At 32.9% G+C, this 13,752-nt stretch overlaps 2 protein-coding genes across 2 annotated transcripts; both read right to left on the reverse strand.

Moving 5' to 3' along the window:
* Positions 1-133: 133 nt before the first annotated feature.
* Positions 134-2,491, reverse strand: LOC112509829 (homeobox-leucine zipper protein HOX20-like). The gene is made up of 3 exons (XM_025115005.1): positions 2,233-2,491; positions 1,463-1,860; positions 134-686 (listed from the first exon to the last, which is right to left on the reverse strand). The coding sequence occupies exons 1-3, from the start codon at positions 2,291-2,293 to the stop codon at positions 234-236; spliced, it is 912 nt and encodes a 303-aa protein (XP_024970773.1). The 5' UTR covers positions 2,294-2,491; the 3' UTR covers positions 134-233.
* Positions 2,492-3,995: 1,504 nt separating this feature from the next.
* Positions 3,996-6,311, reverse strand: LOC112508971 (ATP synthase gamma chain-like). The gene is made up of 3 exons (XM_025113838.1): positions 6,039-6,311; positions 4,223-4,324; positions 3,996-4,163 (listed from the first exon to the last, which is right to left on the reverse strand). Exons 1-3 carry the CDS (start codon positions 6,309-6,311, stop codon positions 3,996-3,998), a joined length of 543 nt encoding a protein of 180 aa, XP_024969606.1.
* Between the last annotated feature and the right edge of the window lie 7,441 nt (positions 6,312-13,752).

Below are 13,752 nucleotides of genomic sequence, written 5' to 3' on the forward strand. Positions count from 1 at the left end.
ACATACATACATACATACATACATACACACATACATACATACATACACACATACATACACGAGTAGTCATCATCGTCCTATTTTTCAATAATCAATATCATGTATTATTATATTGCCCATGAAAAAAATATAACATAAATTTTCAACTATTTTAATATACTTGATAACAAAAATATTACATGATTATTCAATTTCATAAGCTTCAACTACAAACTATATAAGTCATTTAGCTACTAGTTCATGTGATCCCGAAAGTACCAACAAAGATTAGGTGCTTGATCCACCAAAAAAATGTTGCAAGATTCTTCCTCAACATTGCTAACTAAATATGGATCTGATTGTTGTTGATATGCCCTTGGATCTACAAGCTCTGTGTGATTCGAAGTCGTAGCTGATGACGAACATAAAGAAGCTGAGAGCCCGAAGTTTTTCATATTTAGGAACGGGCTCCCACGAGGGTTGTTGACATTCATGTTTTCATCGTTCAAAACCCCACTGGAATCACTATCCGAAAACCCATCTTTTAAATCTAGTAATTTTCGAGTTTTTTCATAATTTAAGCTTGTGTAAACTTCATGATTTGTATTCGTTGGATCAGATCCCAAGAACAGAGCATTCTCTCTATCCTCAAATTCATCATTTCGTTCTGTTGTTCCCTCATGAAGCTTTGCTTTTAGCTCTACCAACTGCAAAAACATGATAAGTATCAATAAACATAATATTTTTGTACTTTTCGATTTAATCATATGATCATGTACTATAGTCGTCTTGACTACTAATGACGTAATAATTTTTTTTATCACAATCCTAACAAATTGGCTTTTACTTGAAATTAACTGGAGCCATTACTCAAATATGTTGATGATTACTCCTACTATGTCTTTTGGTTTTCAAGTGTCGTAAACATATACATACACACATACATACATACACACATACATACACACACACGACATCTTTAAACCCGGTGTGAGATAAATATGTTATGACACAAGTGTATTCGTCTAATGTTGTTCACTAGTTCAAATACAGTCGGAGTTTGCCGAACTGTTAAATTTAGAAGTTCATAAGATTGGTCTAGGTGCGAGCAAGCCAACCAAAGCATCCACAATTATTTAAAAAGGAACCAAACTAAATGGTTCTAACTTTCTTTGACCGACCAAACCTAAAAAAAATGGACGATCCGAACAAAATGAAAATGGTTGAATCAAAAACTAGTCCATGTTGTCATGGTTTAATTCATTTCTAGATCATAAATAAAACTACATAATTCTAATACAAAACAAAATCAATCCCTATAAAAGTAAAAAAAAAAAAAACATACACTGTAAAAATAGTTTTCCTTTATTATAAATAAACTTTATTGTAAGTATAAAAAAATCTTATGTTTATTAATTGATAATGATTATAATTAAAACTTCATAAAAGTAAATAAATAATATGAGTAAGTAATTAAATTTACCTCTTTGATTATAGTTTCTTTCTCTTGCTCAAGCTTATGGTAATTTTGCTTAAGAGTGTCATAACTGGACTTAAGAAGAGTGTAGTCTCTCTCCAACTGTTTGGTCTTCCACCGTGCACGGCGGTTCTGGAACCAAATCGCCACCTGCCGTGGCTGCAATCCCAAATCTTGGGCCACCTTCACTTTCCTATCTGGATCAAGTTTGTTATCAACTTCAAAGATTTTCTCCAATGATTTCACTTGATGATTGCTTAATCTTCTCTTCTTGTCACCAAATTGACCTGTTTCTTCTCCACCGTAGTCTTCTCCATCTCCACCACCACCACCACCACCACCACCGTCCACCATTGACTGAAATTCTCCGTTATAAATGCACTCCTCTTCTGCTTTCATCTCCGCTGGAAACAAAAGAAGTCTAGTTTAATTTGAGTATTTTAATGTCTGATTAGTAGCTAAAAATCCATGATTATATATATACATATATATATGTGTGTGTGTGTGTGTGTATATCAACTCAAAATCCACCCTTTATGTGTATGGTTTCTTTAAATTCAACTTCAGAAAAAAAAAACTGTAAAATTCAAGATTTGTTTAAAAAAATACTAGTAAAATAGTTAAGAAGGTCGGAAACACCATTTTGGCAAAGAGCCTTTTCCAAATCTGAAGAACTTGAGATTTTCAAAGAAAGGGTACGACTTTTACTGCACTAAGTACAAGTAAGGTATGCACAAACGGTTGTTCTTGGTTTGATTTGCCATGATTGAGAGTACCTTCAAGTGGGTGTGAGAGAAAATGAGTCAAAGAATCAGAGCAATTGAAGTTCCTCTTCATGACTTTGAATTTGGACAGCAAAATCTTCGATAAAAACACACCAATCAAGAGTGTATTTATTTTTCCTTTGAAAGAAAAGATTCAAAATCTTGGATAAGAACACACCAATCAAGAATTTGTTTTGTGGGTTTTTTAAAAAAAAAAGGAAAAAGAAAATGGAAATCTTGAGAAATTGAGGAGAGAAGAGAAAATGAATTTTGTTGCTGTGTCTTTCTCAAAATCTGAGTGTCTTTTATACAACCAAGAGAGACTCCAGCAGAAGAAGCAGTGTATGAACAAGTTGTGGGGTGTCTTTCGTTGGCTTTTTCTTAAATCAATAATAATAATAATAATAATAATAATAATAATAATAATAATAATAATATTTTAAAAATTACTGTTATATTCCATGGAAATATTTTTTTAAAAACTATATGATTTTTAAATATCTATATTTGATTTTTATTTTGAAAAATTAATTTTCAGAACTTGTTATTTTTGAAAAATCAAAATATAACAAGTTTTGAAATTTGTTTTTTTTTTCTAAATAAAAATCAAAGTAAAATTAATTTTATTTTGGTACAAATCTTTATATTTATGTCAAAAGTCCATATATACTAGTAGTTTACCAAAATAATATAGTATAATAAATTTTTATTTCAACTTTTTTGATTTTATTTCATGTATTGTATGGTTTTGAGGAGACGTGAGAATTTTTTGTTAATTTTCGGACCCAATAATAAAAACACTAAAATCACGAAAACAAAGGTGTTTTTCTATCTTCTACTTACCATTAAGGGTGTGTTTGGTTTGCATAAATGAAATGGAATTAGAGGGATTTGGATTTGAAATTCATTTTAATCTTGTGTTTGGTTTGTAGAATTATTAGGATTCGAAATCCAAGGATTCAATTAAAATCCTGTCACTAAGGGTGCGTTTGGTTTGTAGGAATGTTTCTGAGGGATTTGGATTTGCAGGAGGGATTTGAATTGGATTGGATTTAAAATCCATTCTTGGATTGGATTTAAAATCCATTCCTGTGTTTGGTTTGCAGGATTTGGATTTGATTTGAAATCAATTCCTTTATAAATCATGTTTGGTTTGTAGGATTTGGATTGTGATTTTTTTTTCTTTTGTAATTATTTTAGTCATCAAATCTCTTTCATTTCTCAAAACTACCTATTTAACCATCAAACCTATTAATCCAAAATACATATTTAACAATCAAACTTTTTCATCCAAAATGCATATTTAATCAACAAACATGTTAATCGAAAACACATATTTAACCATCAAACTTGTTAATCCAAAATACATATCTAACTACCAAATTGTTATTCCAAAACCACACATTGATCCACTGAAAGATGAAACAATATCCACTCCATTGAACAATTGAAGGGACAATAATGAATAAATGACGATTTGAATGACTGTGATTCATGAGGGAAAGTCTCCTCTCATCCCACAGTGTCAAACAAACATCATCTTTTCATCCAAATGGAATCACCATTTTCATTCCCTACCTTATTCCACCGTGCCAAACTTGTTCTAACTCGTTTAAAGAAAATCTAGAAAGCAATGATCCAAAACAGCATTTGAATTCCAAACAATGGAAAACCTCTTTATAGGTTCTAAACATTCCAAATTTCAAATTCAAATACTAGTATAAAAATGTTTTCATGAGTTCAGTAAAAGGAAGCAGTACAATTCAATTTTGAGACTACAAAAATACTTCAACTCCAGCAACAATCTCGAGTATTTCACCAGTAATCTTAGACTGTCGTTGGCGATTATAAGCATTCGAAAGAGTCTTCTCCAAATCAATTGCGTTATCAGTAGCGTTGCTCATTGCATTCATCCTAGCAGCAAGCTCACTTGCTAATGACTCCTGTAATACCCTCAAGAATCATTCAAATACAGAGGCATCAATGCATCAAGAATCTGAACAGGGTCTTGTTCAAACTCCATATTTGGCAAAAACCCCTCCTTTTTGCTCATCAATTTATCCCTCTGCACATCCAATTTCCCCTCAATAGACAACAAAACCGACTGAAAGTTATTAACAACAAATTCATCAAGAATAATTCCAATGAATTGGCCATTTACAAAGCTTAAAATCAAGTCGAGCAAGCAAATGAGTTATTATAAAGGCTGTCTTTTGTTGGCTATTTCTCTAGGTAATTCCAATGAACTAGTTATATACGGTTATACATGAATTAATTGATGCTAAAAAAGTGCTGCTTTCATAAGTTGATTACCACATTTCCAACAACAATTCAAATATAGAGGTAAAAATGCAAAAAAAGAGACATCAATACATAAGAACCAGAACCCTACAGAGAAAAATAATAACATCCCACCTCATGTGAATTGATATGATGTGCTCACATTATTACGAAGAAAAAAGTATGTTGATACTGGGACACACGACTGTTAGCAGTTCTATGAATTTTAGGTAGCGTAGCCTATGAAATCCCCATATCATTACTGGTGCAAGTTGGGCATAACAGATATATTTGCTTCATACATCAGCATCAAGAATGATCTACAATCAAGCACCAGAAGCACAAACAATATGAACTTTTCAGAAACTAAAAGGGTACTGTCAATTGCTTATGTATGAAAACCATGTCTGAAATTAACCAAAAAGGGTACATGTCTGACTCCATTAAAACCATGTCTGAAATTAACCTAAAAGGGTACTGTCAATTGCCTTTTGGAGAAAAGGAGAGCATATAAATATGAAAAAAGGCAACGGATGCAAAGAGAAATTAAAAGCAAAATAAGCAGACATCTGAATTGAAAGTTGAAAACCATCCAATGAAGAAGAAGATGCCAAGATGGTTAGGTTGGTGAGGGGTTAGGTAAGGAAAATAGTAGGTGAAGCTGTAAATACTGTGTTGATGTTGGTATACATCACAAAATTCTTTTGGTGGGAGGCTGGGTACTAGAACACAATGGATATTGCACATGATCGAGGTATGTATATTACTGCCATCTTTTTTGTATTACTGTCATCTTTTGGTGGGAGGCTGGGTACAGCTTGCTATTTCCATTTTAATAGCAGGCATTCTGTGCATATACATCAATCATTCATCTTCGGATACACCTATTATTAGATGAGACTTGTACAAAGAGGATTTTTAAGAAAGGTAGAGATAGACATAGATTGTATTATACCAAAGGATTTAACCTAATTCATATATTCCTATGTAGGATAATCTGTCAAAATAGTTGCTGTTACAACAGGGTATTCAAACACAAATCCACATGTTTATCGGCGAAGAGGGATTTACCTACTGAATGATGGGAGAAGGCGGCTAAGATGAAGGGTTTATCGGCGGGTTAGGGCGGCAGCTTCACGAGGGGACGGGAAGGGAGCCCCGTGGTGAGGACGACCGATTAGGGCGCAACGATGGGAGGGAAGTGATAGGAGGGAAGCTGGGTGAAGGAAGCGTGAGGAAGTAATGGGAGGAAAAGATAGGATTTGGATTTCAAATCCCGCCCCTTTGCAAAGGATTCCCAAATCCCGCGTGTAATAGATTTTAATGAAATCCCAGGATTTTAAATCCTGACAATTTGGCAAAGCAAACATAGGATTGGAATGGATTTTAAATCCAAATCCCCCAATTCCATTCCATTCCTGCAAACCAAACGCACCCCTAATGGATTTGAGAATCCTTTGAAAAGACTTGGTATTTTAAATCCAATCCTGTCAGATTCTCCTGCCCTAATTTGAAATCCATCGCAACATCCATCTTGCCCTCTCTCTTTGACCAAAGACGATGCTCTTTTGCCGCTGCTCTCTCGATGCTCTCCTGCCTTCGCTTTGAACAAAGACGATGCTCTCTCCCCCAATATTTATCTCTATAAATCCACCCAATTTCTCCTCATATGGGTCTTTTAAATCCTTGGAGAATTTGGTGTTGGGTAGAAGATTCAAGGTGGTTCTAATAGCAACTCGATCGATATCCACCGGATCATTGGACTGGCTGGCTCTCCTACACCTTTTGGCTCCGTAAATGCTAGTTGGCATAAAGGGTGTGTTTGGTACGTTGGATAGGGTGAGACAAGACAGGACAGAACACAATTGTCCTATGTTTGGTGTGGCCTTATGTGGGACTCACTAGAACTAGCTAGAACACGGGTGGGACACGCCTGTCCACCTTTACCCCCTGGAACTAAATAGAACAAGAAATATTTTACCTATCTACCCTCTCAAAACCCTTCTTCGCTTCCACCGTATACTTCAATCGGTGGTATCGATTTCAAGCGTCACCCTTCTTCCCCTTCAATCGGCAGTATCGATTGCTGGACATAATCATTCCCCTTCACAAAGGCGTCGCCTCTCCTTCATAGTTCGCTCGTCTAGGTTTGCTGTTTTGTATCGATTTTGCTACTGATTTATGTTTGCTGTTTGGAAAATATTTTATAGCAGAAGAAGTGGTGTGATACAATCAGGATGCAATCACATCGGCAACTTCTGCTTAATCATTCCTTCACTTCTCTTCTCTGTGGCCAACAGAGACGACAGAAGCAACTGTGACGATTGCATTTACAAGCCCAGAAGACGAGCTCATTTTGGTAATCTGCAGCATTAGGAACTACTTTTGTAAGATTGTTCATCAGATCTCCTTCGATTTCAATATTTTTCTTGTATTTTCTCATCTCCAAATCTCTGATCTTGGAGTATAGGGAGCAAAATTTTGTAGCATAGTTTGAAATACTGCTAGGATTGATTGGAAAACAACTTTCATTTTAGGGTTTTAATCGAAATTTTCAGTGACTGTAAAATTGATTGAAGTTAAAGCTTTTAGGGTTTAGAATCCGATGTCGTCTTCTCAAGTGGGTTTAGGAGTATGGTAGATTAATTTGATCATGGTGGTTAGAATTATGTGATTGACTCACTGGGGGTAAATTGGTCATTTTAACCAGTTCTGTCCAGTCTTTTCATGTCTTATCAAACGCTGAACAACTGTCCTGTCCTGTCTTGTTTTGTCCTGTTCTGTCCTGTCCTGTTCTGTCCCGTCCTGTCATGTCTGCGTACCAAACGCACCCAAGGGAATTAGTGGAGAAGATGTTGGAGTTGAAGATCATGCGGAGGGTCCGCCAATGGATGCCGACAGGAGCTAGATGACTGAGTAGTGGGAGTGATTATGGGCGTTCAGAGCGTCGAGGATGTGACGGTTGGATAAAGCAAGGTATTGTTTTTGAAGGACCTGTTTGGCGGCAGCGGCGAAGGAGCTGACTAGTGTGGTGATGCGACCAAGTCTCAGAAACATGATTGGACCATGGATTTTTGCTAGGTTGGCTAGGGACTGATGTGGTTGGTCACCGAGCAAGTGGAGGTTCTGATGATCGGTAGTGGAGTTAGACTCGGAGGTAGGTTCTTGGATTTTCCGACTCCAAAAACTAAAGTTGTTCTTTCTGTTTTTAGTTGCTGATTGGATTTGAAAGTTAGATGACCCCTGTTGTTTGATTTCTTACTTTTGTGGTCAAACTCATAATTTGAAAGTGATGATTGTGAATCAATGCATACAGTTATCACTTTTGATCATGATCTAGGAATTGATCACTTCTATCATATGATCGTCTTGCTATTTGATGTTCATCCATAAAGGAATGGATTTGGAATCCAAATCCTCCAAACCAAACATGATTTATAAAGGAATGGATTTCAAATCCATTCCAAATCCTACAAACCAAACAAAATAAAGGATTCCAAATCCAAATCCATCCATAAAATCCAAATCCATCCATAAAATCCAAATCCCTTAAAAATAATCCTGCAATCAAATGTACCCTAAAACATTAAAATATAGAGGTCTTTAGATTTGGCCTCTATATTTGGAGATAAAAAGAGATCTTTATGAATGAAATATTAATATAATTTTTTTTTTTATAATTATAGATATAATATTGATTAATAGTTTAATATTTTAAGTAATATTCAGTTGTTATTATTATTATTACTAGAAGCGTACTCGCGCAATGCAGTGAGATACATATCGATTTTAATGTTTTGTTTTATAATACGGTTTAGTATGGTTTTGAGAAGACGATAATGTTTTTATATTTGAACGAAATATAAATTTGAAGACCCATAACAATTTATCCCGATATTAGTGTCAAATTAACAATTTAAAAAATCATGTTTTTTGTATAATTTTTTAGTTCAAATTGTTAGTATAATTTAATTTAGCTTTAATAACGAAGTAATTTATTTTAGGTATAATACTATAATATTTTTATAAAGATAATTTTTAGTTCAATTTCTATGATAATTTAATTCAAGTTTAATAACGAATTAATTTTATTTTAGGTTTAATAATATAATTTTTTTATAAAGATAATAAATATGTAAAATGTTAGAATGTAATGATTATTTTAATTATATCTTAGACCTTTATATTTATAAAGAGATTTTATCATATATTTGGTTATTTTTATCAGTTAGTTATACGAATTCAAGACATATAACTTTAAAAAATTGCACTAATGCATTATTTATTTGTAATGTTGAATTTTAAGTAATATGCATCATCAAACAGTATTTGATCCATCATCAAACTATACTTGATGCATTAAAAATAGTTTTAAAGAGTTTTACCCAAAAACTTTATAATATAATATATGTTTTCGTTTCTTCCTTTTTCAAATATAAAAATAATTATTCTATCTCGTTTTTTCTTATTTTTTTGAAATAATTATGTTGGAGGAAAAAAACCCATTAAAACTTTATTTTTTTTCATTATAAAACTTCTGTTGGATATGTTCCAAGGAATCTGAAGGATTATCGTGATACTTTGCATTGACCCAATTATCATTCAGATATGTTGAATTTGTTGTTACATATAATGTAATGCATATCAATTGCAATAACACTTATTCATTATGTTATATATATTATATATCATGTTTGATTGAATATATATTTTTTAGACCGTAACGTATATCAATTAATTATCAATTTAATTATAATGTTGCTATTATATGAATACATATTTTTGTAATGGATACATATGTATATATGAATGTTATGTATAAGAAGTACAAATATAATATTTATTGTGTGTGTATATATATATATATATGTTATAAAAACATATTAGGTAATATAAATAGATGTTATGTATAATACCAATATAATATTAATTTTTGTAATAAATATATATGTTATTTTATATATTCATTCGTTCAATGTATCAAGACACATCTCGATTTTAATTTTTAATTTTATTTTTTATCTATATCAATATAATACAGTTTTATGTGGTTTTGAAAAAGTGATAATGTTTTTATTTTTAAATAAAATATATATTTGAAGCATCATAATTAAAAATTTTAAAAAATATATCGATATTAGTAAAAGTTTTCGTTTTTTTGTGTAATTTCTCTAATCCAATTTTTTACTATTTTAATTTAAGTTTAAGAACGAAACAATTTTTTATAAAGATAGTAATTGAGTATTATATTAGAACTCAATGATTATACAAATTATATTTTAGATTTTTTATATTCAAAATAATATGTTTATCTTGTATATGATTACTTTTATCTACAGTTAGTTACACAAATTTAAAAATGGATTTTTAATAAATTGTACTTATGTACAGTTTTTTGCAATATTAAATTTCAAGTAATTTGAATCAATAAATAGTATTTCATATATAAAATATAGTTTTATAATATATTATAAATAAGAGTAAATTACGTATTTAGTCCCTGCTGTTTGTTAAAAATTGCACTTTTCGTCCCCATGATTTAGAAATTACAATTTTCGTTCCTATAATTTATAATTCATTGTTATTTTCGTCCACTAACTAATTCCTACCTATTCCTACCTTTAAAGTACAACAAATCAAAATAGTAAAAGAATTATAAATCACAGGGACCAAAACAACAATAAATTGTAAATCATAAGGACAAAAATAGCAATAAATTGTGAACCATAGGAACGAAAATCGCAATTTCTAACCATAGCGACAAAAATAGAAACTATTAACAAACCCCAAGGATTAAAATCATAATTTACTCTTATTATAATATTAAAGATGTTTTTATTGTGTTTTAAGTGTGTGGTTGGAGTTGATTTTTTTAGTGTATAATGAACCCATCATTTTTAGTGTATTTGGTGTTTTATTTTTAATGGTTGGGTTGAAGATGGTCTAATGCTCAACATTTATTTTGTAATTGAACATATTAACGGTTTTTTGAGTTATTTTATAATTTTTTTAATAAGTTGTAAATGTTATAATATATAATAAAACTATTGTATGAATATACTTGAATGTATGAATATATACTTGGGATTGAAATTTTGAAAACCATGTTAAATTTTCTGAAAACAAATATATCAGTATGTGAATCAAATTAAAAATACTCGTGTTTATATGCTTATTTTTTTAATTATAAATGTTAATTATATTTAGAATTAGATTTTCTTTTAAATTGAGATAAATCTACAGGCTTCCAAAACTTGATCTGCTTATATAGAAAAGATAATATGAGTTTTCAAAAATCCTTCATGAAGAGACAATGGCTAGGGGACGAGCCTTTCAGATGACGAGAGGCAATGACTATGGGATGAGCCTTTAAGATGATGAGAGGCAAGGCTGAAGAGCACCTTAAAGCGGTGACCAATACATTCTTCGTTAATTCAGTATGTGCCAAAGTTTTATTTGATTCTGGGGCAAATTGTTCTTTTGTGTCACCCTCATTTATTGGTTGCGCTTGTTTAAAACCTAAAGTGTTAGATGGGGTTTTGATAGTAGAAACGACAAATGATAGTGAAGTGTCGATTAAAGAAGTTTTGATGATTGTTCCATAACGTAGAGAGGTGTGAGGTACTCATCTAGTTATTTCTAAGAGAGTTTGATATAATTGTGGGTATGGATTGGTTGGCTGAAACCAAGCCAATATAATCTGCTGTAAAATGATGATTCGTATATATTTACTGGGGAATGGACCGATAATCTATGGTGACAGACAGGATCGTTATTCCAGCTTATTTATGTTTTAAAGGCTCAGAAGTATGTACAGAAGGGGTGTATCAATTTTCTTTCCTATGTGATCGATTTAAAGAAAGAAAAAAAAATAAGATGGAGGATATCCCTGTTGTAAAAGAATTTCCTGAAGTACTTCCGGAAGACTTAACAAGTTTACCTCATGATCGATCAATAGAATTCTAGATTGAATTATTGCCTGGAGCGGCGCCAGTTGCTCGTGCACCTAAGCATGGCAACGAGGCGGGGATGGGGCGGGTTTTGTAATCCCCGGCCCCGGCCTCAGTTTGTAGTAACATCCCCTGCCCCCGGTCCCCGGCGGGTACGGGGATTAACATCCCACCCCCGGTCAAGCCTCTATCAATCCCCGATCAAGCCCCGTTCAATCCCTGGTCAAACCCCATAAATAATATCATTTAATTTGATTCTATCGGGAATCCCCGGCCCCGGTTTGAGTAACATCCCCCAGCCCCATCCCCGGTTTAAGTCTACCGGGGATCCCCGGCCCAGGGACCCGTTTTAGCGAGGAATCCCCATCCCTGTTCAGGTCGAGTGAACCGGGTTCCCCTCCGGGTCGGGGCAAATCACCATTGCTACGTGCACCATATAGATTAGCTCCATTTGAGTTAAAGGATTTAATGTCTAAGCTAAAAGAATTAGTGGATATAGGTTTTGTCCAACCAAGTACATCTCCTTGGGGTGTGTCGGTGTTATTTGTGAAGAAGAATGATGGATCAATGAGAATGTGCATTGATTACAAGAAGTTAAATAAGTTGACAATCAAGAATAAGTATCCTCTCCCAAGAATTGATGATTTATTTGATCAATTGATTGGAGCCACTTACTTTTCTAAGATTGATTTACGATCCGGTTATCATCAGCTGAAAAATCAAGACGATGATGTGTCGAAAACTGCATTTTGTATGCGTTATTGGCACTATGTGTTTCTGGTCATGCCGTTCGGGGTCACAAATGCACCAGAAGCATTTATGGACATGATGAATAGGGTATGTCGTCCGTATCTCGATAAATTTGTTATTTTTTTATCGATGATATTCTAATATACTCTCAATCGGAGGAAGAACATGCAAACCATTTACGACTGCTTTTGGAATTATTGAAACTAGAAAAGTTGTATGCCAAGATGTCGAAATGTGAGTTCTGGTTGCGGGAAGTCCGATTTTTGGGCCATGTTATTTCGGAGTCAGGTATAAACGTGGATCCTTGCTGGGTTTGAGTAAGAGCGTTAAAGTTGTATTTAAGTTTCTCCTTAGTGTAGTTTTATATTGTAATAGAATAGCTTTACTATTTCCTAGTATAAATAAAAAATTTCCTTGTAATTGTCATGAACAAGTCATTAGCAGAATTGTAATCAAAATTAGAGCTGCAATTTTCTCTCTATCAATCAAATCAATCTTTGATGATATTCTATCTACTTTTCTATTCATCTTGATTCTTGAAGATCTTATCATGTTTGTATGATTTATGGACTTCACAATTGGTATCAGAGCAGACTGTAGCAGTTTCGATTAGAGGATTAAACAAATTTTGCACAATTTTTCACGAATTTTTGAAAATTCATCGATCTGGGTCAATAATGTTCATCACTGTTCTTGAGTGTTCTTCGTCCAGATTGGGTTTTTGAGCCTAAATCGGTTATTTTTTTAGTGTTATTTGTAAAGATTTACATCGCTAGATTCGTTTTTGTATTTCGAACAATCTTGATTCACACTATTTTTGATTTTAAGCAAGTTTTAAACCAATTTTAGACGAAATTTGAGTTTTCGTATTTTGGAAAATATTCTTCCAAACTCATATTTTTTCATGTTTTGATTCAAAATTTTGGTAAAAAGTGTGAAATTTTGTGTTTTTGTTTGAATATTAGTCCGCTTAAAGCTTGTGTGATTTAGGGTGTTATCCGCTTGATACTTGTGCGATTTAACATCCGTGTGAATTTTGAGTTGTTTGATATAGGTTTATCCGGACAACACTTGTGCGGATCTTTGAGTGATTTAGCCAATCCGTCTGGTAAACCGTTGATAACTTGAACAGATTATTGTGCGATTTAAACAATCCGGCTGGTAAGTCTTTAGTAACTTGAACGGATTAGTGGGCGATTTACATAATCCGTCTGGTAAGTCATTTAAGAGTTGTGTGATTTAATAAGCGATTTAAAGAATCCGCTTGGTAAGACTTGGTGCCTTTGTCTACTTGAGCGATTTATAATTTTGATCGTACATTCTTTGGTGATTGAACGGATATTGACTATTTGATCGATTTAATTCTTTGACTTTTCATCGATTAATTTTAAAAGGACTTATACGTACTTTGACTTGTTGACTTAGTTGACCTTGACTTGTTGACTTGTTGACTTTTTACGTCCGATTTTCATTTTGGAATTTTGACTAAGTGTTGAAAACATCCGATTTGAGAATTTTAATTCAAATTGAGTTTTGTGCCTTATCCGTATTT

The sequence above is a fragment of the Cynara cardunculus genome (assembly GCF_001531365.2).
Source record: "Cynara cardunculus var. scolymus isolate 2C chromosome LG 3, CcrdV1, whole genome shotgun sequence".
In the NCBI taxonomy this organism is placed as follows: domain Eukaryota; kingdom Viridiplantae; phylum Streptophyta; class Magnoliopsida; order Asterales; family Asteraceae; genus Cynara; species Cynara cardunculus.